General features: G+C 40.9%; 1 protein-coding gene and 1 pseudogene across 1 annotated transcript in view; one reads left to right on the top strand and one right to left on the bottom strand.

The window, feature by feature from the left end:
- The window catches only part of SVEP1 (sushi, von Willebrand factor type A, EGF and pentraxin domain containing 1), a 162,162-nt gene extending 154,055 nt beyond the window's left edge, over positions 1-8,107 (bottom strand). Inside the window, exon 1 of the mRNA XM_053656411.1 lies at positions 7,121-8,107. Within this exon, the coding sequence (XP_053512386.1) occupies positions 7,121-7,651 (531 nt within the window). The 5' untranslated portion in view covers positions 7,652-8,107. The remainder of the gene's footprint in view (positions 1-7,120) is intronic.
- Positions 8,108-15,017: 6,910 nt separating this feature from the next.
- LOC119054735 (lysine--tRNA ligase-like) lies at positions 15,018-18,456 on the top strand (annotated as a pseudogene).
- Positions 18,457-25,012: the final 6,556 nt, after the last annotated feature.

The raw sequence follows: 25,012 nt of genomic DNA, 5'->3' as shown, positions 1-25,012 counted from the left end.
GTGTCTTTAACAGTAATAGCAGGTGTACGTTCTTATCACATACCACAGGGTCGTTAAGGCTGGAGATAATAAATCAATCGCATGCAAATGCTAGACTAAGAAGAAATTTGAATTCAATATTTGAGAGTTATTTGTGCATGCACATGTGTGCGCCTCCTCCCTCTCCATCCATCTCTTCAAATAGTGAATTTTAGTATCATTTTGCCTGGGAAATATACATGAGGTCCAGGTCTATTTCGTGCACTGATGATTCATTCAATCACTCACACGTCTGAAGTTCTGACACAATTACAAAAGAAGTTTCTACGTAAGACCAAAGCAATATGAGAATTGTTTAAAAGTTGAAGACGCACAAGAGAACATTGCCAGAGATACATTTAAAAAACATACATTTTCAGCATCAAAAAAGAACCTAGCTTCCACCACAGTGAGCAATTCTTGAGAGCTAAACCGCGCTCTGAGTTTGAAACAGCCACCCCCACTGCAGATTGCATGGCTCCCTCAACCCTTTCCTACAGAAAAGGAGAACCCAAACTTTCCTTTGTCCTTCAACATTTGGGCCTCAAAAAGCCTAGTGCAAAAGCTGTTACAGCTCATTGTGTGGAAACAAAATGGTCCTCATTTCGCTCATCAGCGTTTTAACCTAGTGGCATCTTGCCCGTTTCCAAGTTTTGTTAAAAAACTTCAAAGCAGATACTTCTTTTCCCATGAGGCTATGAGAAAAGATTACTCTCCAGATAAAGGTGTGAACATAAGCCAGGGTGGACAGTACCAATGATGCTCTTTCCTTGAAGCTGGGAAGAGCTTTTGCCTGTCTCTTCCCACTCGTTTGGCCATCTAGAGCTAAGGGTCTTGGTGGGACAGCATATTCCCCACGAGAGGATCATGTTTCTGGAATTCTGGAACAGGGAAGAAAGCAGAGTGTTTTTTTCCAAAGGAAGCTTCATGCTTTGTTTGTTTAACAGACATCTAGCCAAAGTGAAGTGGAAGTGAGGAGCTCTGAGTTTATTTGGTCGCAAAAGGCCTAGGACAGGGAGAATTGCGCATTCACAGCGGGCCCAACCTAAACTGTGCTGTCTAGGAAAGGCGATGTATACATCACGGTGGGAGGGACACCTGGGAGAAAGGGCATTACGAAATGCTCATTCCCTGGAGAGGAAAAGCTGAAGAACTTTCTGTTAATTTTGTAAAAGCATTTCATGTCAGTTCCAGGTGCTCAGTCTTTCCCCCATTCTATTTATTGATTGTGTCTCTGGGAAAATCTGTGCTGACTACAGATTTTACTTCTTCAGTCTTTGCACTCTTTGATGAATTTAGTGTACGGCGGGGGGGGGTGTCTAAAAAGAACAGGTCTGTACTGCAGCTTATACATTCAAATAAAGTGTGATAATCATGTCCACACACATATTCCCCATCAAGATGTACAATTCTGACAACAAATTTTTTAAAAGTAAAGCAACAGTTATCCTTTTTCTTTGGTCTCTCTCACATGCTGAAAGATAGCAGCAAATTTCATGCTGGTAAAGGAAATTCTAGGTCTTGAGATTTTACATAAGAGGGGTAAGTTGTCTGAACTGTGAGGGGTAATGTGCATCTGTATGCAGGTGTCTGTGCTTATTTTTGTGTGTTTGTATTTGTCTGCCCGTGTCTGTATTTCAGTCTAGTTGGGTGTGCATTCAGTGTCAAACGGAAAAGATTTGAAGAACTAATTCTTCTGAGGAAAGTAATCCATGACCTCAAAAATATCCCTATGCTCATCAATTTCACAGAAAGGCCAGGTCACACTCAGTTCCGATATTACCATTCTGCAGGCACGTGGGAATCTGATGAACTGCCTCGCTTTCGTGATATACGGGTTTCGTACCCACACCCAATCTAGGCAGCTTACCACTTTCAAACTCATTCTGCAATGAAACATTCTTGTCTGATCTCTATGGAAAAGTCCATACTCCAACCTCCACCAATGTCTTCTCTAACCACTGGTCATCTACTAGTTTTCTCCAAGTATATTTTAATTATTCCAAACAATGGTCAACAGGGGTTTGGAAAAGTTACAATAAAGACACGTCAGCTTCCAGGTTCGACAGGAACTGAGTCCAGTGGACCCTCTCCTGCATCTTCTCATAACCCAAACAAAATGAGAAAAGAAAAAAAAAATCAAGGGAAGGTTCAGTGAATGCAAACTTTTGAGAAGACTTCGCTTGTCAGGTTACAAATGGACTCAAACCGAAGAAAGGCACTGGGAGCCCTGTTGGCAACTCCACTTTCCAAGACAGGATGTAGTATTTGGAAGGAGAAAGCTGGAGACGGAGTAGGTCTTGACGCGAGCAATGCATACCTGACTCATTACCTACTTAACTGTTTTGGATCAACAACACAGAGGCCCCATGAACCTGGCCAAGCCAAAGAGAGGAGCTAGGACTGTGTTGGCCAAAAAGTTTGTTTAGTTTTTTCTGTACAGTGGCTCTGGTGGCGCTCAGCTGTCTTTAACTTAATGCGAAATAATTCTGTTAGACTGTATTGTGACAGCTGTCATTAGCGTACATTGAAAAAACCCTGTCAAAATTGATGAATTTTTGTGCAGCCATTTTAATATTGAAGATGGAAGAAGATATGCAACATTTTCAGCATACTATGCTTTATTATTTCAGGAAAGCTAAAAACACAACTGAAACACACACAAAAGATTTGCGCCGTGTATGGAGAAGCTGCTGTGACTGACTGAATGAGTCAAAAGTGGTTTGGGAAGTTTCTTGGTACTATTGACATTTTGGCCAAATAATTCTCTGCTGTGGGGCTGTCTCGTGCATTGGAAGATGTTTAGCAGCACCCTGGCCTCTACCCACTAGAAGCCAATAGCAGCAGCTGGCCAACATACTCAAAATATCCAAATCAATAAAGTTATTGGTGAAAATGAAAAATGTGTCTTTATTTTACAGAAAAAACTAAATGGACTTTTTGGCTAAGCCAGTCTATAGACGTTTCCCCCTGATGGAGAGAAGCTCTCCTGATGAGATGGGCAGTGGCAACAGGAAGAAGACCAGCCCCCGGGGCCTCCTGAGCACTTGGAATGGAAACCTACAGAGAACTGGGTCTGCAAAACTGAACCCTGCCCGGTGCAGCTACTTCAAGAAACAGAGAGCATCTTTCAGGAGTTACTTCTTCTCTTAAAGGCAAAATTCTTTCAAACCTCATAAGAGACCAAAACAACATAAGATAAAAAAAATCAGAGTCAATAAATTGATAAAATGATAGACACTAGCATAAAAAAGTTTAACAGGCAAGAGAAACACCGAGAGAAAAAAAGATTTGCCTCACACATATCAGCAGATGGTTAGTATCATGAAGATTTAAAGACCACTTGTGCTCTGGCTGGTGTGGCTCAGTGGATTGAGTTCTGGCCTGCAGATGGAAGGGTCACAGGTTCAATTCCCAGGCAGGGCACATGCCTGGGTTACAGGCTGGGTCTCCAGTTTGGGGCATGCGAAAGGCAACTGCACATCCATGTTTCTCTCTCTCTCTCCCCCTCTGTTCCCTGCTCTCTAAAAATAGATAAGTAAGATCTTTAAAAAAAAAGAGCATTTGCAACTCAATAAGAAAAAGAACCACCCTCAAATGAAAAATGAATGATTATCTCAAAATGTTTTAAGCGATATTCAAAAAGAAGAGCTCTGTACAGCCAATTATATGTGGAAAAGGCACTCAGCCTCACTAATAAAGAAATGCAATTTAAAATAGGACTCAGGTTTTCATATAAGCTTGTGGAGATATATCCAAATGATACCAACTTGTGTTGGCTGCACCCGAGGTACTGAGTGTAGGAGTACAATTCGGTACCAATTTCCCACAGAGCTACTTGGCACACTTATCAAGGCCCTTAAGAAATGGGCATACTCTCTGATGCAGTAACACCTACCACTTCAGAAATTTGCATTAAGGAAATTATTAGAGATATGGGCAAAAATCTAGTCACACAGTGTTGTTTGTAACAGCCTAAATATATAATAATCAGGTATATTACATGATAAAAATAAAGGCACATTCCACAGCAAAATTTTCTGTGACTGTGGAATAATGATAAAATATCTCTTATTATGGAAAGAAGACTGAAAATATGGTGGACTAGCCCTGGCTGGTATGGCTCAGTGGACCGAGTGCTGGCCTGCCGGCCTGAGAACAAAAAGGTCACTGGTTTGATTCCTAGTCAGGGTACATGCCTGGGTTGCAGGCCAGATCCCCAGTTGGGACTGTGAGAGAAGTAACTGACTGATATATCTCTCCCATATTGATATTTCTCTCTCTCTCTCTTTCTCCCTCCCTTGCCCTCTCTCTAAAAATAAATAAGTAAAATCTTTTTTTAAAAAAGAAAATATGATGGAATAGAAATTCAAGTTACAAAAGAGAATACACAGTGTGATCCTTTTTTGGATAAACATTATTTATGCACCACTGGTATCCATGTACAAAAAACATACCTATTAACTAGACACCTGAAAAAAAGTCAAGAAGGGTATATATCAAATATGACAGTGCATTTACAGAAACTTTCTTATTATTTTATATACAATAAACCTTAGTAAAATAAAGTATGTTTATAAAGAAAAAGGAAAAAGAATGAGCCAGAAGCTTCAGTAAGAATCCAGATACAGAAGACATGGTCCAAAAAATCAATGTTTCTATCCAAGAATAATCGTTAAAAATTTAATTTGAAAAGATGCCATTTATAATGGCAGTACTGAATAGAACATATTTAGGTCTAAACTTGGAAAACATATGCAGGTCTTAATTATTAGAAATCTATAACTTTACTGAAGGGTATAAAATAACTGGTTATAAGTAGACATACCATATTTTGGACTTGGAAAGACCAGTATTATAAAGTGTAAATAACCCCCAACTTAATTCAACATTTTCTATATTGAAATAAAAATTCTGGCAGGTTTCCTTTGGAATATGTGAAAATGAATTAAAAATTCTTATCAGGGCCTTGGCTGGTGTAGCTCAGGGGATTGAGTGCAGGCCTGTGAAGCAAAGGGTCACCGGTTCAATTCCCAGTCGGGGCACATGCCTGGGTTGTGGGCCAGGTCCCCGGTGGGGGACATATGGGTGGCAACCACACAGTGATGTTTCTCTCCCTCTCTTTCTCTTTCTCTTCCCCCTCTCTAAAAATAAATATATAAAATATTTTTAAAAATTCTTATTAGGTAATAAGTGTGAGTTGATTTTTAAAAAATAGATCAAAAAAAGGTGAGAGAATTTTCACTACCAGATAATTAAATGTACTTTAAAGTTATAATAATTAAGTCATATTTGCAAAGCTTAATAATAGGTAGGTAATAGGAATATCCTATTATCCAGGATAATAAAGAAATTAATAGAAAGCCAGGAGGAAATCAAATGCCCGTAAGTATTGAGTGTGATAAACGTGTCCTTCAACTAAATGGGAAAAGGATGAATGGTTTTTAGAAAAATGGTGCTGAGCAATTGGTTAACTATTTATTAAAAAAATGAAATTAGACATTTTTGTCATCCCATACCCTAAAATAAGTCCCAGACGACTTAAACTGTTAAATAGAAAATTATTTCTCTGACTTGGGAAATGGGAGTGCCATTTTAAGAATATGGAAACATGGGATATGAAGAACAAAGTCTGACGACAGACTTACATATATCACATGAACTCAAATCACCCATCTGACACAGCAATGAGCCGACGTGAAGGGCCGTGAACTGGGGAAAACCTGTGCATCACACACAAAAGAAGAGTTGCCAGTCTTCCTACAGCAAAATCTTTTACAAATCGTTAAGGAAAAGCAAAAAACAAAAGCATGTGCCATCAATGCAAAATGCGCAAACTGAGGAACGGGAAAAACACAAATGCTTAAATGCAAAGTATTGGAAAATGTTCCTCCTCAATTAAACTAAAAAAGATGACCTTGCAAAATGGAACCTCTGTTCACATGGCAAATGAGGAGATATTAAAAATAAAAGTACATAGTGTATTGCTGACCAGGTGGCAAACTTACTGCTGGGACAGTCTGCTGGTGGGTATGTAAATTCAACAGCTTTCCAAGGGCAAATGGACAATATGAATTAAGAAATTCACAAATGTTCATATCCTTTAATTCAGAAACTTTATAGAAATTCTTCCTAAAGAAGTAACCAAAGGGGTCCAAAAATATTTGTGTCTATTATAACTTAATTAATAAAAAAAACCTATGCCCATCAACACCAGGTGACAGCTAAAATAAATTAGGACACAAATATTCAATGGAACCATCTGAAACTAACATACATATACATCATCTATATTAGATATGTATTCAATAGCATAAAGTAGATCATTTCATGATAGGACAAATGAAAAATGTAGGCTGCAGCACAGCAAGACACTGGTTTGGTTAAAAGTACGCACAGATGTGCATACCGGGCAGATGTTCAACACTAAGTAAACAGTGGCTTTTTATGGTGATGGGATTATAGGGTTGTTTTTTTTCCATTTCCTCCCTTCTTTTTCATTATTTCTACAAACAGTGGCTTGCTGTTATGTGTCAGACATTTCTACATGCTTCAAGTTTTCGTCAACCAAATATGTATTATTTTGTAATTAGAAAAAGTTAAGTTTTGTAAAAGTCTATCATCTGAAACTGACTTCCTCTTTCTGATGCTAAAAATCTTGTAAAGGATTCAGAGGGCACGCAATGAAAGGCATACTGAAAGCATAAAATACCTTGTGAGAGAATTAGGGAAATAGGTCACTCCACTGCTTATTTTTATGGATATTTCATAACGCACACTCACCTGTTCCAGGTTGGACACGGTCTGTTATTGCCAGTGTGAATGAGAATAGCCTCTTAAAGGCACCTTCTTAAGGGGGCCCGTCTCAAAGATGACTCCTTAAGGAACCTGACATCTAGGTGAACATAATCCCGTGGGGCCCCCACAACAAAAGGAAGGTGGTATGACTGATTTGGGGCATAGGAACACTAGACTTGGGGGGGTTGTGGCTTGGCCAAGGTGAAACCCCGGGTTAGAACTGAGCAGGCGGTAATGAGCTGAAGGGCGGGGAGGTGGGGAGCAGGAGGGCAAGGGCCGGGATCTGGAGGGGCGGGAGCCTTACCGCAGCTTGCTGGAAGGCGCCCTTGGTGTAGGTGCCGCCGCCACGGTAGGTGATGGCCGGGATCTCGCGGCTGAGCAGTGCGCACTTGTGCTGGTGCGCCCGGCGGGAGGAGATGTAGTCGACGCGCGGCACCACGTTGTTTTTGGACGAGAAGGTCACGATGGCCACGCGTGTGGCCGTGGGCACGACGGGGAAGTCAGACAGCAGCTTGCGAACGAACTTGAGCTCGCTGAGGAAGTTGGCTTGGCCCACGCTGGATGACTCGTCCACCAGGAAGACGAGCTCCAGGCGCTCGCTGAGCTCTCGCAGCCGCCGCACGCGCCGCCGGAACGCCTGGCCCAGCCGCTCTACTTTGCTCTCCGGCGCCTCCTCGCTAGGCGCAGGCGGCGTGGGCAGCCTCCGCGGCGCCCCCGGTGCGGCCTCGGGGAAGAGACGGAAGCTGAAATTGCGCGACGGGGACATCTGCGGAAAGGTCGCCCACCCCGAAACAAGCGCCAGACCCCAGCAACAAAAGGCCAGGCGCGACCACATTGCGCTGGAGACGGAGCGGCCGCCCCGGGGCGCAGGAGGCGGCGGGGCTCGTGGAGGGGCGTGCGCCGCGCGCGGCGCGAGTCGGCGGCGTTGAGCCTCAGCGCCCTTTTATCTGACACTGGGGACACGATCCAGACTCCTCCGGCAGCCGGGGACTCGGGAGGGACTGGCGCGCGCTCTCTGCCCCCGTTTCTCTCTTGTCTGTTTTCTTCCCTCTCTCCACCTCCTCTCTCTCCCTGAAGACTATAAAATCTTTGAAGGAAAGGGGGCAGTCAAGAAAATCTCCTGCTTCCCTCCTCTCCCCCCTCGCTCTGTCTCTCCCGCTCCTTTTGCTCTCTCCTGCCTATATCTCTCCTCCCCCTCTTGTTCTTCTCCCGGGATCCAGCCAAAGACTCGGAGATTCCACGACACCAGAACCCCGCGTCTGTCAGGCTGTCAACATTCCCGCAGCAAGCGCACCAGCGCCCGAGCCCTGATTGATCCCATATGTCTGGCGGGAGCGGCGGAGGAATTCACTGGAGATGGATCCAGATACCGAGAGTGCCACAGTAATTGGAAACACTTTGTAAAGGAAAACACACACACACACAGACTGGCCAGGGAATTGAAAGCATCCTTTGAAAAATGCTTGCTCACCTTTTGCTTCTCATTTTCCCCGTTTGGGGCCCCAAAACCTTCACCAAATAGATGATTATTATTTGACTTTCCTGGTGGGGATTTCGAGCCCACGCGTGGTGTGTGTGAGTGTGTAGACTCTGGAGGGCGCCCTCGGATCACACCATATATGGGGTGTATCTGCCCCATAAGGATGATGTGGCGTGGCGCTTCAGTCATGCATTTACTTATTCATCCGTTTTTCATTCAACAAATAAAACTTTTAAACGTTTTCAGGTGACCTTGGTTGGAAGACCCATATAGGATTCAAGTGTACGTTTCTCTGATACATAACCTGCATATTGCATTGTGTGCCCACCACCCAAAGTCAACAAATATTTTTGAGTGCCTGTAACGTGCCAGGACACTGGGAATAAAAGGACAAACAAAAGTTGACATGGATCTTGTCCCCATAGAACTTATAATGAATGAGGTGGCCGTTAGCCAAATATTCCACAAGTTTATATATATCATCTCATGTCATATTATATCATATATTATATTATATTTATTTACAGCTGACTGCTAAGTGCTATGAAGATCTTAGGTAGACACATTTGACCTTGGAGAGAGGCCAGGGAAGCCTTCTCCGAGGACATGAAATTTGTGTTAAAACCTGAAGAGTGAATTGGGGTTTCTTTCCCAGCCCACTTTCGTGTGCTGATGGTCTGTTTCAGCAGGTGAAACCTGTGGAAACAGGTCTCTTTCCCGGGCTTTGAGTGGTATCTGGCACGTAGCTACTTTGAATGACAAGTTGCACCTGGGAGTGGTTTTCCCCAGAACAAGACCCTGAAGGGGTTGGTGCAAGCACAAAGGAGGAGCATACCTTGCATAGGAACTGGAGTCCTTGCTCAGACAGTTCCAGGTAGCAGTCGAGAGTCCTGTGCAGGTACGCCTCTGCAGTTACGTAAACCGCCCGAACTAAATCACGTCCAGTCCTTGGCTTCAGTTTGGCATCTATTTCATGATGGAATTCCATGATCTTCATTTCTTGTCTTTAACATAAAAGGATTGAATCCCATTTGCATTTAATGAAATACCTTCAGTGAGAAATAGCACAGGGTATCCGGTTGAAATGATAGGGCTCTGGAATCAGTTTGCCTGAGATGAGATCTTGTCTCTGCCGTTCACTAGTTGTGTGATCTTGACATCAGTTTGCTCATCTATAAAATGGAGTAATAGTAACAGCCTATGAAGGGTTATTGTGAGGATTTAATATAAAAACATAAAGTTCTTGGGACACTGCTTAGAATAGAGCATGTACTTCATAAATGCTTGTTGCTATGTTGCCAGCTTTAACTACAAAAACTCTTCAAATCCTTATTTTTCTAACAATAGTTATAGACTATCTACTGGGCCAGGGTGTTAGATACTAATGATTTAAGGAGAATTAGATCCAGCTCCAGTCCTCCGGAAGTTCAAGGGGAATCAGAAGAGAACAGAATTTCCCAGCAATCACAGAGCAATAGGGTGGCCGCAAAAAGGGAGAAAGGGAAGTAAGGTCTAAATCTTTTTAAAGAAACTTTTTAAAAAGAAAAAGTTTGTCCAAATTTCATCGACTGTGTTATTTCAAACACATCATCAAGTGCCAGTGTTTCAGGACCTTTATGTGCCAGGAACCATGGCAACTATGAAGTGTGCTAGCTCGTATGTTCCCCACAAAAACCCGGGGAGGTAGACGGTTGCCTTAGGACTCTTGGGTTGCAAGAAATAGGCACCCAACTTCTCCTCATGTAAACAAGGGATTTCTTGGCTCACATAACTAAACTGAATAAAGGGCAGGGGAGGACTGGTCTCGGAAAGGCTTGGACAGGGAAATCAAGAACTTCTTAGGGCTTCTCTTTTTCTCTTGTCCTGCTTTTCTTTTCATGTTAGATTTAGGCTCTGTCTCCAGATTTATGATCTGAGAAGAAGAGACTCTTTCTCACAAGCTCAGGTTTAAAAAACAATGAACAAAAACCAACACCTTACAGAACTCCACTAGGGTGGGCAGGGGTTATACGCCTATTCCTGAACCCAGACTGTGGTTGAGAGGATGGGGCGTTACTAGCTTAGGTCACATGCTCACTGTGCCAGAGACACCTAGTCACCCACCCATCATATCTGGTCTCTCCCTTGTAAACAGCAACAGAGCTTCTGAGTCTTAGCTGGGCACCAAGGTGCCTGAAACGAAGACTACACGTCAGCCCCCCTTGCAGATGGATGCGGCCACGGAGCTAGGTTCTGAGCAATGATGTGTAAGTGCTGGTTTTATGTGGCCACTTCCAGAAAACCTCTTTTAAGACAGTTTCTATCTCTTCTGTGTTGTCTAGTATTCCTTTTATCCCTTCATCTGTCTTTCTGTCTGGAATGGGAATGTGGTGGCAGAACTCTAGCTACCATGGGAATGAAGGTCCCATTTTAGGGACAGGTAAATCATAAGCTGGAAAGAGCCTGATTCCTGAGAGAAGAACCACTATACTCATCTCATATTGTCCATTAACCCCTTTAATACTGAGTTTTTCTGTTGCATGTAGTTGAACTTGATTCTGGTTAATAAACCCACACCTGCAGCTATGGAGGCTATCCTCTCAATCTAGGCTTTCATGACACTGTGGCAGAGAAAAAAGGACATAGGGAATTGCTCACTGCCTCCTGAAGTTGTCCCTAAAGGTGACATAGGTCATGTATGCTCCATTTCATTGGCCAGAAAAAAGTTGCATAGCCATGTCTAACTCCAAAGGAAGTAGTGAAGTATAATCCTACCATATTCCCAGAAGGCAAAAATCTAGACATATCTGGTAAATGACACAAATAATTAGCATATTGAGTCACATGACAATGGGAAGAGAGTTGAGTTCAAAAAGCAAAGTGGAGACAAAACCTTGGGAAACTGTCTGCCCTAAAATTTAGGAGATTCTCATACTCTATAAATCAGTTTCTACAAGGACTTTCTGGTCTTTAGTTTAAGACAGTACATTTATATTTACTATTAACCATGTTCTATTTATAATAACCATGGTGAATTATAGTGCCTGATTTCAGCGAGTGTTTGTAATTGAGCCCCTGTGGAGATTAGATTAAATTAATCTTTTCTTCATTTTTCATTAGAGCCCTTCTGGACTTTTTGTCTTTCCTGGCACAGAAACACCCAATTATATTAAAATACAGTTATCAAAATATTTTTAAAACCAAGTTTGTCATGTAGTAATACATATACTTCTTCATGATCATAGTACATAACATCATTTATCAATTGTTTAGTAAATGCCTTATTTTTAATATAGTGATGAAAGTAACAATATTTTGAGATATCTGCCATGGATTTTGGTGCATTTGAAGCTTCCTAGATAATTCTGAAATATCTGTAGAGAGCGTCCAACCTTTTGGCCTCTCTGGGCCACCCTGGAAGAAGAGGAGTTGTCTTGGGCCACACATTAAATACATTCCAACATGTAATCACACAAAAACATCTTGTAAAGTTTTAAGTAAATTGACGATTTTGTGTTGGGCCACGTCCACAACCATTCTGGGCTGCATCCACCAGGAGTGGCTGCAGGTTGGGCACCCCCGGTAGAGCATGAGGTCAATATAATTGGCATCGTGCACTTCCAGGGGGCTGAGCAATGAGGTCTATGTTAGCTGTCTTCTGGTAAGAGAGGGAGGACAGAGGAAAGTCTTGCCTGCATGGTCTGAAGCCTGCTGCTCCGGTCTCAACACCACTCCCCAGCGTTCTCCAGTCTATTATATTCTCTAGGGGAAAGCACTGGTTCTCAACAGAGGGGGATTTTGTACGTGCACACACACACCAACAGTATTGTGCCATGTTGGGAGACATTTGTGGGCGTAAGGTGCCACTGGCATGTGCAATGAACACAGAGGCCAGAAATGCAATGAACATCCTGCAATGTACTGGACAGCCCCCATGACAAAGAATCATCCAGCCCAACATGTCAACAGTGCTGAGGTTCAAAAACCCTGGCGTACACCACAGTGAGTAACAGACCCAGAAAGTGACAAACTTTCACCACACCAAATCTCAGGTGGAAGAGGCACCCTAAAGGTACTAAAGTGACAACATGGCTTTATCCCATGTAAATAAGAGTCCTGTGGGGGAAAAATAATGCATACAGTAGTCCCCCCATATCTGTGGTTTCGCTCTTTACAGTATCAGTCACCCACAGTCAACCATGGGCCAAAATTATCAACTAGAAAATTCCAGGAATAAACAATTCATACATTTTGAACTGCATGCCTTTCTAAGTAGCGTGATGAAATCTTCTGTTGCCCTGCGTCATCCTACCCAGGACGTGACTCATCCCTTTGTCCAGCATATCTTCTTGGTTATCAGATCAACTGGCATAGTATCACAGTGCTGTGTTCAAGCAACCTTTAGTTAATAATGGCCCCAAAGCACAAGAGTGAGTTCTCTAGCAATTCCAGTGTGTCAAAGAGCAGTCGTAAGTGCTTCCCTTTGGTATATGTGTATAAGACAAAACAGTATACCTAGGGCTTGGTGCTGTCTGTGGTATCAGATAACCACTGCAGGTTTTAGACTGTATGCTCTGCAGATAAGGGGAAACTGTGCCATTGGTGGGGCAGTGGAAGGGAGATGCGTTACATTATTCTCACCTCTGACACCTTGATTCCGAGTTTCAGAGCTGATCAATAAGAAACTGAACCTCAACTCCTATCAACCCACTGGGACCAGTGCTAGAGGACACGCTCCTTTACCCTACTATTCGCTGCAACCACCTTTCTACACTGAAGCAGATTCCGTAAAGAGATTGGGTGAATTTGTGTTTGGGGACAGGAGGAGACATTGAGGAAGAAAGCAGAGAATAGTGCTGGCAAAGCTTTTCTGAGATACCAAGAATCAAATGCAGTGAATGGGAGCAGAGGCAGGAAAGTTTTCCGTCCCCATGTGTGCTGGGAATAGTATCTCATTTTGTTTTCCAATGTATAACACAGTGTTAGTGAATCATGGCAACAAGCAGTACTAGCAGGAGGAAGACATCACTTAGTGACTATACTTCATAAGAATACTTTTCTGTCCTGGATTTAAGAAAGACATTCTCTGCCATGTACAGAGGTTGGGAAAATTGCCACCTGGCATGTTTCTTTAAGTAGAATTACTAAAGATGGAGTTCATGGAAGTATTGAATCTAATTAAAGAGCAATTAATATAAATAAATGTAAATGTGGTCATAACAGTAGATACAGATAAATTTAGAAATATACATCATTTTCTGTGGTGCATCTCATTTAATTCTGCCATAAATCTCAAAGTAAATATAATGGTTCCTCCACTTATTTTTATAGGTAAAGAAATAGAGCTCTAAGAGGTAGCCATAAAATCTGGAAATTAAGCATTTATCTATTACGGCTTAAATGCATATTCAATGTGCTGTCTGTTGTTAGCAACACAACTTGTGGTGAAGGTGGTGCATTCACACATGATTTGTGCCACTCCCTGCATTTGCATCTATGTTGCAGTCAATGCCTCTGCTAATTTGGTCTCTGGTTTCCACTGAATAAACCCATAGGAGGCAACGAGCGTGTCCAGAATACTCCACACAACCACATCAGTCAATCCAGTGTCAGAAATTGCCATCCAACCAGTCCCTGACCTTTCTGGCTTAACCGAGGGTGTGCCAGGCTGTTGGAACCATTCCAGGCGCCCCACTCCTAGTCCGTCATAGGCAGGCATTAATAGGTCACTTTTCATAGTGAAATGCATCTCTTCAGACATGTGAATTCAAAAAAAATGGTCCCAAGACATGTGCTTTCCTAGGCCACCCACACCACCACCTTTGCCTTGGGTTGGGGCAGTTGAAGCCCAACGTGGATTGTCTTCATTGTCTCCCAACCCAACAGAGCATCTAGAATTGTCCAAAAAGTTCGTTCTGTTTTTCCATATGATGGCTGGAGTAGCACTTGGTTGTCTTTAACTTCATCTGGAACAATTTTTGTTAGATCGTATTGTGACAGCTGTCCTATTAGTGTGCAATTAAAAAAAACTTATCAAACTGGTGAATTTTTGTGTAGCTATTTTAATATTTAAGGTGGAAGAAAATATGCAATATTTTTAGCATATTATGCTTTATTATTATCTAAAAAGGTAAAAATGCAACTGAAAGGCAAAAAATGTGCAATGCATGGAGAAGGTGCTGTGATTGATCAAACGTGTCAAAAGTGGCTTGTGAAGTTTCACGCTGATTTCTCACCAGACCATGCCCCACAGTTGGACAGGCCAATTGAAGCTGACAGCAGTCAAATCAGGACATTAACTGAGAACAGTCGGCATCATACCATGTGGGAGATAGCCAACATGCTCAAAATATTCAAAGTGTTCAAAATCATTTGCACCAGCTTGGTTATGTTAATCATTCTGATGTTTGGGTTTCACATAAGTTAAGTGAAAAAAAACCATCTTGACTGTATTTCCACATGCGATTTTCTACTGAAACCTAACAAAAATGTTCTGTTTTTAATACAAATTGTGGCAGGCGATGAAAAATGAATTCTTTACAATAATGTAGAACAGAAGAGATCATGGGGTAAGTGAAATGAACTACCGCCAACCACACCAAAGGCTGGTCTTCATCCAAAGAAGATGATTTTGAGTGTATGGTGGGATTGGGAGTCTTCTGTTATGAGCTCCTTCTGGAAAACCAAACAATTAATTCCAACATGTACTGCTCCCAGTTAGAGCAACTGAAAACAGCACTCGATGAAAAGCATCCGGAATTAGTCAACGAAAATCTCATAATCTTCTATCAGGACAATACAAGACCACATGTTTCTTTGATGACTAGGCAAAAACTGTTACAGCTTGGGTGGAAAGTTCTGATTTATCCGTCATATTCACCAGACATTGCACTTTTGGATTTCCATTTATTTCCATTTTTACAAAATTCTCTTAATGGAAAAAATTTCAATCCCCTGGAAGACTGCAAAAGATACCAGGAACAATTCTTTGCTCCAAAAGATAAAAAGTTATGGGAAAACGGAGTTATGAAGTTGCTTGAAAGATGGCAGAAGGTCGTGGAACAAAATGTTGAGTATGTTGTTCAGTAAAGTTATTGGTAGAAATGAAAAACGTCTTTTATTTTCATTAAAACATTCAGTGAACCTTTTGGCCACCCAATGTTTGTTTGCTTCCATTTTCACAGAAGGAAGCGTGGGCTTGAGGAATGCAAGTGTTCTTATCCGGGGGTCTGAGCACCCTGAGCGAGTTTCCAAACAGCAGCGGGGAGTACCCACGGCTGACCTCTACAGGACTTGCACCTGGAACTGGTGAAAGGCACATGGTTGGGACTCTTCTGTGTAATACTGAAAGGCACCCCAGTTTCTAGAATGCTTGGTGAGTGGACTTTGAGCTGGCTATTATGTTCACAGTGATCATTTCCTTTGACAAACAGCCATCCACAAGTAAGTGTGGCCACGCATTACCTGTGTCCTTGAATTTGTCAACCAGCTCTCCAAAGGTCTATGGAAGATGGTGTCTCTGAAGGACAGTCATTGAAGGACTCTTTAGAGTTACTGAAAGGACCAACCTTTATTTTCTTAGAAGTAGGAGCTCACTGTGTTCATCTTTCATCATCATCAACCTGTAAAAAATACAATAGTATTATCTATATTCTAGACATTATATTAAAGGTCAAGCTTGAACCCAATGCCATTTATGATCCTGAACACTATTGTAAAAGCAAATAATATGTTAATAATAGTAATAGTTTCTAAAAGGCATCTCCCTTTGATGTTTATTCCTTTTCCTTCTCCCATCAGTGTATGAACTAGGAAGGGACCAGTATAGACAATTTCCCATTGACAAACTACACCACTGTCACTCCCATTCAGAGGAGGCTAGAGCCAAATGTAACAGTTTATTTTTAAAATTGTCATACAGTAAAAATGACATTTTATCTTTTTGTGTGCCTGTGTACAGGTACATGAATTCACACACATACACAGATTCCAGCAACTACAATTCTAATACAGAATTCACAACAAAAAACTCCCTTACGGTTACATTCTCCCTTTGCCCCTAACACCTGGCAAGCCACTGATCTGTTCTCCCTCACTCTGGTTTTGTCCTGCGGGAATGCCATGTAACTAGGATCACACAGTATATAATTTTGGGAGACTGACTTGTTCACTGAGTGTAATAACATTAAGGTTCATGTAAGCTTGTGTATAGGTTTTTGTGTGAAATTTTTATTTACTTGGGATAAATACTCAGGGGCGGGATTACTAGATCATATGGCAAAATATGTTTAATGCTATAAGAAACTGCCTTATGTTTTCCAGAGTGGTGCGTGTGCCATTGCTCATCACAGCAGAAATGAATGAGAGCCCTAGAGGCTCTGCACCCATCAGCATTTAGTATTGTGTGTGTGTGTGTGTACACATACATGTCTGTGTGTGTAGTGATAGTTATATTACATATGATTCTAGATTGATAGTACTCCTCTTTATCATGTCCAGTCTATTACTGAACCTATAGTTTTTAATTTATTATGTTTTTCAGTTCTAAAATTTTCATTCGATTCTTTAGATCTTTGTTAGGAAGAATGGCTCTGTGTTTCCATTTGTTTCAAGAATGTTCAGGAATTGTGAGACAACGCTCTTTGCATTCAGTTTGGGCCTCCAGAGAGGTGGCTCACAGTGCAGGGGCCTCAGGTGAATGTGGACAGTGAGGAGCCAAAACTGAGCAAAAATGAGCTAAACAGACACCTGAAAGCTCAGAAGAAAGTAGTAGAGAAGGTGGTCAAGCAGAAGGAGCTCAGCAAGAGACAGCTAAGCCAGGCCAAAGAAGAATTTATTCATGTTAATAACAAACTGCATCGGGGAGACATAATTGGAGCTCAGAGGAATCCCGGGAAAACCAGGAAGGGTAGGCTGAGCATCACCCTCTATGTCTCCTGTGTGCATATGTTACCTCCTCTGCACTTTGGCCTCAAAGACAAGGCAACACGATATTGTCAGACATACTTGGACTTGATCTTGAATGACTTTATGAGGCAGAAATTTATCAACTGCTCTAAGATCATCACGTATTTAAGTTTCTTGGATGAGATGGGACTCCTAGAGATTGAAACTCCCATGATGAACCTCATCCCAGGTGCAGCCGTGGCCTAGCCTTTTATCACTTCCCACAATGAGCTGGACACACATGTACACATGAGAAGTGCTCCAGAGCTCTACCATAAGATGCTGATGATTGGGGGCATTGACCAGGTTTATGAAACTGGACACCAGTTCCAGAATGAAGGAATCGATATGACTCACAGTCCTGAGTTCGCCACCTGTGAGTGAGTTCTCATGGCCTATGCAGACTATCGTGATTTGGAAATCATGGAGAAGAAGATTTCAGGGATGGTAACACACATAACAGGCAGGTTCAGGGTCGCCTACCATCCATCTGGCCCAGAGATGGCAAGACTAGGAGATTGGCTCCACCCCACCCTTCCAGGAAATCAGCTAGAAGAGCTTGCGAAAGCCCTGGGGAAGAAACTGCCCTGAAACCAACATCTTTGTCTTGGAAACTGAAGAAACTCACAAAATTCTTGATGGTATCTGCATGTCAAAAGCACAGGCAGGCTCTTTGATAAGCTTGTGGGAGAGTTCCTAGAACTGACACACGTCAGTCCTACATTCATCTGTGATCACCCTTAATGAGCCCTTTGGCAAAAGGATACCACTCCAAAGTGGGTGTGACTGAACACTTTGAGCCTTTTGTCAGGGACAAGGAAAGAATGTGATGCCTACATTGAGCTGAATAACCCACGTGCATGGATGAGAACTGCACTGCCCTGGACTAAGGGCTGCCCCCCATAGCTGGCTGGAACATGGGCACCAACCAAGTCACCAAGTTTCTCACAGATTCCTGGAACATTAAGGAACTACTTCTGTTTCCTGCCATGAGACCTGAAGACAAAAAGGAAAATGCAGCAACTGCTGATACACCACAAAGCACAGCAGCTGGCACTTCTGTCTGGAGGATGATAATTGCAAGTCACATAACTCAGGCACCTTTACTCTTCTGCAAAGGAGCAAGGACTGCAAGGGGATGCTTGTATGTTGCTATCCATTTGACTATCACAGCTGAGTCACCAAAGAGACAAAAGGAATTGAGAATTCCTTTTTTACTCCTTGTTACCGAATAAACCATCGTCTCTAAAAAAAAAACAAAAGTTAATGGTTGCTTGTTGAAGCATTTGTATGAGAGTAGTTTTAAAGTCTTTATGATAGAACTCCAAAATAAGTCATGTGGCATTGTCTTTTCCCTAGCAAGTGGTATTTTTTCTTTTTGTTATGGCAAATAATATTGAATTGTATCCTATTTTGGATATTATGTTATGAAATTCTGGGTCTCATTTAAATCTCATAGAAAGTGTTGATATTTATGTTTTGGCTGGCAGTTAACCTAGGGAGGTTGAGGTCATGAGGTCCAGCCAGGCTTCTGCGGGCCTTGGTTCCAATGTTCATGCAGATCAAGTTTTTGCCACGCCGTAAAGATTTTTCTTGCGTATGAGCCCCCGTGTGGTCATGCACAACATGACTGGGTGTTTGGGACTGGGTGGTGTTCTTTCTTACAGTTCAGTTACTAATTAAGATCAGATACGTGCATGAGCCGCTCGGAAGTTCCCCCAAGTTCCCCAACTCTTTGCTCCCCAGGATCTCCTTATTCCATTTCACTTTTCCAGGTTCCCCTGTTCTGTCCTCTGTCCCCAAAGCTGAGACTTTCATTACCCCACTCCCCTGCACACTTTTGTCACTTTGTTGTCCTCTGGACCAAATCGCAGGCCAGGGAGGTTTGGCCCCATCTTCTTGTATTTCCAGCTTTGCTGATGAGAAATGTTCTTCTTCCAAGTTTTGCCTCCTGAAGATTCCTGTCACTTTGCAGCCTCTGCCATCACTGCTGCAAAAGATTGCCTGAAGTTCGAAAAGTATGAAAACTGAGCGAGGAAAAACAAATGTGAACACTCCCTCTTTCCCAGGCCCTAAGTCTGAACTTACATGCCTCTCCTGGGATGCTCTCTGTCTGCACCCAGGCCTACTTTCTGGGTTTTGGACTATTGCATGAAGCTTGGGTGATCTTGGAGGGGAAGACAATGGTAAACCACTGCTGGTTCAGTGCTACTTTGAATTCTGATCTCCTTCTCTATGCCATATGCTACTATTAACTTTCCTGCGTTCTCCAATAGCGATGCCATGCATCCTGTACCGATTTTACGGTTGTATTCAGTAGGAGAGACAGGGTAGAGGATGCTTGCACCTTCTTACTCAGAGTGAGTCATTCCATTATATTTTAAATAATTTTATTTTCCTTCATCACTCCTTCAAGGTTATCTGTTCATTTAAAGTTTTATATTCCTTAAGGAAGTTTTACTAATTTACATTTTCTTAGAAAATTGTGTGTAACATAAATGTGGATTTTTTAATTTATTACCATGAAGATTTAAGTAATGTACCTTTCAATCCACATTTGTTCCTCCATATGTATGGTATCATTTAATTTCTTTCTAATATTATAGATTGAAAATCTTACTGGTTTTTTCTCTTGATTGCTCTCATGGACATTTTTATCAATTTTGTCATTTTTTTAGAGAATCAACATGTGGACTCCTTGTTTTCTGCTATGTCAATTATGCTTTTATCCTGAATAATTTATTTTGTAGTCCCTTACCTTGAATTCTTTGTTCATTAATTTTCATTTATTTTGTTTTATAATAGAGCCCTTACAGACAAAATTTCCCAATGAGTATGGCTTTAGCTAATACTGACGGTGGTATCATTATTATTTTCTAAACTGGCTAGAACTGGACTTTTAGTTTCTCTTAGGCCCAGAAGTTATTGAAAGGGAGTAATTTATTTTATTTTATTTTTATGTTATTATTTTAACTCCAGTGTTCGAATGTTTTTGTTAACCTATTTTTCAATTAATTCCCAAGTTTATTTCAGGGAGGTCAAAGAACAGGACTGTACGTTTTCTGTTCTTATTGAAACGTCTTATGACCTGATATATGAATGCAGTGAAACATACCATTAAATTTTGAGAAAAGTAAGCATTTTTGTTTGTAAGATATAAATTCTTCTATCTTATAAATCAAGTTTATTGTATACATTAGCCAAATACTCTATTTCATCTTTAATCTATTCCATCTGCTCAAGACTGAAAGTATGTTTAATCCTGGCAGAGTCATTCTCTCACAATTTATATTTTTATTTTTAGGGTTTGGTTATAATTTTTGTGATATGTTAAATTTTATGCATAAGTATTCATAATAGTTATATATTCTCTGTGGATTAAGATTCACTCATTAACAAGGTAACTTAATAACTTCAACAACATATTAGCCTTTATTTAATGTAGTTATCTTGATCTTTACTATGTCTGGATGGCACTTCAATTTTGTTATAATGGTTATTATTAATATAAGCATCACCATCAGTATCATTATTTTTAATTTACTTGATACTTCCTTACTCAGTCTTTTTATCTCTCGTTTTAATCTGTCTCTCTTTCAGATGCATTAGATATTTATTGGATTTCTGATGAATTTAAGAGATAAATACAAATTAAATTCAAATAAACCAGAAGAACATATATATATATAGATGAACATTTATAAGATTATACAGTGGGAAAGAATTTCTAACCATGCAAACAGAGAAGCCATAGAGAAACACTCATTTATTTGACTGCATAGCAATTAACACCTCATCATAAATCATCATAGACAAATTAAAAGAAAATGAGAAATTGGAAAATGGCAGGAAAAATCTTATCATCCTTATATATAAGGCACTCTTGTAAGTCTACATTAGCAAGACAATTGAAAATATGGACAAAGGATAATGGGAAAGCAATTCACAAAAGAATAAATTTAGATGGACACCAAGCAAATGAAAAACCATTCAGCCACATTTATAATGGAAATATGCAAAAACAAGAAACTTTCCTTTGGCATTTCATACTGGCAAAAATGTGTGAATATATATTCAGTCCCAGAACTGCGTAAGGCTGGGCTGGCAGACACCGAGCCCATGTGCTTCGACTCTCCCTTTCTCATTAAGGTTACACATTGCTAATTCAACTTAGCAGGGACCAGATGTGGTCTTGCAGACCCTCTCATCAGGGAGTCCCAGGTCACTGCTACTAGCTCATCGATGTTGGTACTCCAGATGGAATTCATTTGCCATCTCTAAAGTCTGATGAAAGTGGGGCTGCTCTCCATGGTTAGTCCTTGGCAGCCTGATTCAATAATATGATGTTTTTAAAGCTATGATAATGAGCATATTCTTTAGCTATGGACATTTTCTAAGGAGCTAATTGGAGATGAGCACACACATTTATATGAAAGGCTGGAATTTACTAAATACAAAAGTGAAATGTTGGAGACATGGGGGACCATCTTAACATATAATCGTAAGAGAATGGTTAGATAAAGCATATTAAATGCATACAAAATTTTACATTGTCATTGTGATTATGTTCTCAAAAATACTAATGCTATAAAAATACTCAACATAGCCTTTTAAATTGTGAGGGAGAGGAAAAACATACTTCCGTAATGTGAAGGTTTTTCAATGCACTGGAAAAAGTAAAAGGAAACATAAATACATAATAATGTTTATCTTAGAGTAGAGTGATTACTATGGATACTTTAAACTACAGAATATACCTTTGTACACATATCCAGATAGTGTAGGGGGAGGCCATCAAGAGAATGTGACCCATAATTCACTCTCAAGCTGGACCCAGGCAGTGAGAGGCTCACCCTCTCTCCTGTTCCTGGAAGGTGCACTCTGCTTGCTGTTCTCATAGTAGGAACTGTTTTCAAGGATGCAGCCTCAAGAGAGTGAAGTGTTGCTGAGGTCATGTGGACAGTATATATGAGTGAACCCCATTAAAGCCTCTATATAAACTTTTAAGATTCTGGCCGGCAGATGCAGGATTTACTTGCCTTGTGGCCACCCAAGACAAAACTTATATGTAAGTTCTCTTGCTTATTACATCTGCTGCCTTACAATACGAGTGGTCTGCCTCTTTCTATGGTCTCTCTTTGGCCCCTGTGTAATGGGGGCCTGTTTCAGATCTCATCTGGGAAGTTTTTGAGTATTATAATTCTAAAATGTCTTTGTATGATATAAAGTTGTTCTTCAAATTCTGGCATTATGTAAACAATGGTTTCCAATGATCTTCTGTGGTGTACAAACCACCTTAAAACTTAATGATTTAAAATAATGATTCATATTACCTTTCATGACTCTGCAGGTTAACTGAGCTGACTGGGATCAGTCGACTGGGTCTCATTTGGCTCTTGTGTGACTGTAGTTAAACAGAGACCATGGCTGGAGTTACCTACAGGTTCATTTGAGTAGGATGTCCAGGCTGGCTTCTCCACTCATACGTGTGAAGCCCAGGGCATTTCCACGTGGGTCTCTGTCAAAGAGAATAGTGCAGACTTCATTTTATTTATTTTTTTATTGCTTAACTTTATTTTTTTACATTTATTTATTTATTTATTTTTAACTTTTATTGTACTTTTTCCATTACCATCTAGTCCCCTTATACTCCCCTCCCACCAACAATCACCCCACTATTGTCCATGTCCATGAGTCCTTTTTTCTTTTTTGCTCAATCCTTCTATCCCTTCACATCCCCACTGCCACTAGCTGTCATTCTGCTCTTCATCTGTGAGTCTGTCCCCATTTGCCTAGTTTGTCCATTAGATTCCACATATGAGTGAAATCGTATGGTATTTGTCTTTCTCTGACTTAGAATTCTAACAGAGTGGCTCATAGCTCCAAGAGGCAGGAAGCAGAAGCTGCTGGATCTGTTTAAGGTGATGACTGGACATCCCATGGCATCACTTCTGCCATATTCTAGTGGTCAAAGCAGATATAAAGCCTGTCTAAACCCAAGGGGATGAAGAAATAGACTCTACCTCTTTATAGGGGAGTAGCAAGATCATGTTGCAGAAGATTGTATGGAATGAAAAGTATCATTGTGATCTGTTTGGAAAATACACTCGGCCATTCAATATTAGAAGCAAATCTGTCACTTTAAGGAAGCTCCCACCTGTTCACCAACTTGTCAGCCTCATACCCAAGAATTCTAAATAATTCTTCAGAGAACTTTTGGGTCTTACTCAATGGGTCTTAAGGTGATATAAATGCTAAAAAATAGGAATGTTTCTCTTGTTTCACTACTTGATAAAGAACCAATTTGCAGTAGCTTAATTTATCCCTAATGGAATGTGATTTGATCTCAGACTTACAGTGTTTGCAAACTTGAATGGTTTAAAATGATGTAACATACTCCACTAACTTCTGTTCCTCCTGTTAATTTGTACCTTGTTTTCCTGTAGCCAGATGTTTCTTATGCTTAATTTGCCTAACAATATTCAGACTAGGAAAACATTCTAGCATGAAAATGATGCACAAAACATTTATTTTCCATACCCTTGGCTTTTTCTAGATCTGCCTTCCATTTTTCAACATCCTTAATTTCTATTGAACCCAGATGGAATCCGTGTTTGCCAGGAAAGAAAGAAAAACAAAACATGTGACAGTATTTTATACTTTTCCGTGTTACATGGGAAACTCTGAAGACACATAATACACTCTTAAAAACTGCACACACACTGGGCATTTGGTTTAAGAAAGTGGTGGGTAACATCTGAAATGTTCCCCAGAGATCCCTGCCTCCTGATATTCATGCCCTCTTACAATTCTGTCCCCTTGAATGCGATTGGCCTTAATGACTAACTTTCAACAAATAAAATATGGCCAAAGTATTGGGATGTCATGTTCAAAATTAGGGTACAAAAACATCATTTTCTGTTTTACTCACTGTCTTTCATTCTCTCCCTTGCTTCCCCAGAGGAAAGCCAGTTGCCACGTTGTGAGATGCCACACGGAGAGGCCCACTGGGCAAGGAACTGATATCTCTGGCCAGCAGCCCACAAGGATCTGCAGCCTGTCAACAGCCATGTCATAGCTTCGCAGTGGAACTTCTGAAACTGTCAATAGCTGTACGAGTGAGCTCCCAAGCAGGCTCTCCCACCGTCAGGCCTGGCGATGACTGCAGCCTTGTGAGATGCTCTGAGCCAGAAAACCCAGCTCAGCAGCACCTGGAATCCTGAACCGTAGAAAATGCCAGATCCTGAAGGTTTGTTGTGTTCAGCCACTAAGTTCTAGGGTAGTGTGCCAAGACCACAGCAATGTGGGTTCCTAAAAATCCTAGAGAAATCTCAAACAGCACAGAAAGGGCTTTGAAAAGGGAACTCACGTTAGAACTGGCATCCACAGAAGTAGAGCCAGAATTTGTGGTCTAAACTTCACTGGCTTGAAACCAAACAAAGCTAAACAACAACAACAAAAAAATTGGCATCTCCAGAGAATTTTAATAGAACCTGGAATCTTACAATATGATACTCAAAATGTCCAGGATACAACTCAAAATTACATCAAAGAAAAAAAAGGAGAAAAGAAAAATGTGATCACTTTTTTACTGGGAAAAGACCATTACCCAAGGCAAACCCTAAGATGGTTAAGATATTTGAGTTATCAAAGATATTAAAGCAGCTATTAAGGTGAGACTCTTTAAATGTATAGATAAGTAGAAGTTTTGAGCAGACAAACTATAAAAATAAACTAAGTGAAAATTTAAAAACAAAAAATTCAGTATCTTAAATTTTAAAAATTACTGGA

This window comes from Artibeus jamaicensis, unplaced genomic scaffold (assembly GCF_021234435.1).
Source record: "Artibeus jamaicensis isolate MK-2021 breed Jamaican fruit bat unplaced genomic scaffold, CSHL_Jam_final scaffold_1964, whole genome shotgun sequence".
Classification (NCBI taxonomy): Eukaryota; Metazoa; Chordata; class Mammalia; order Chiroptera; family Phyllostomidae; genus Artibeus; species Artibeus jamaicensis.
This window is presented reverse-complemented; position numbering and strand designations above follow the sequence as displayed.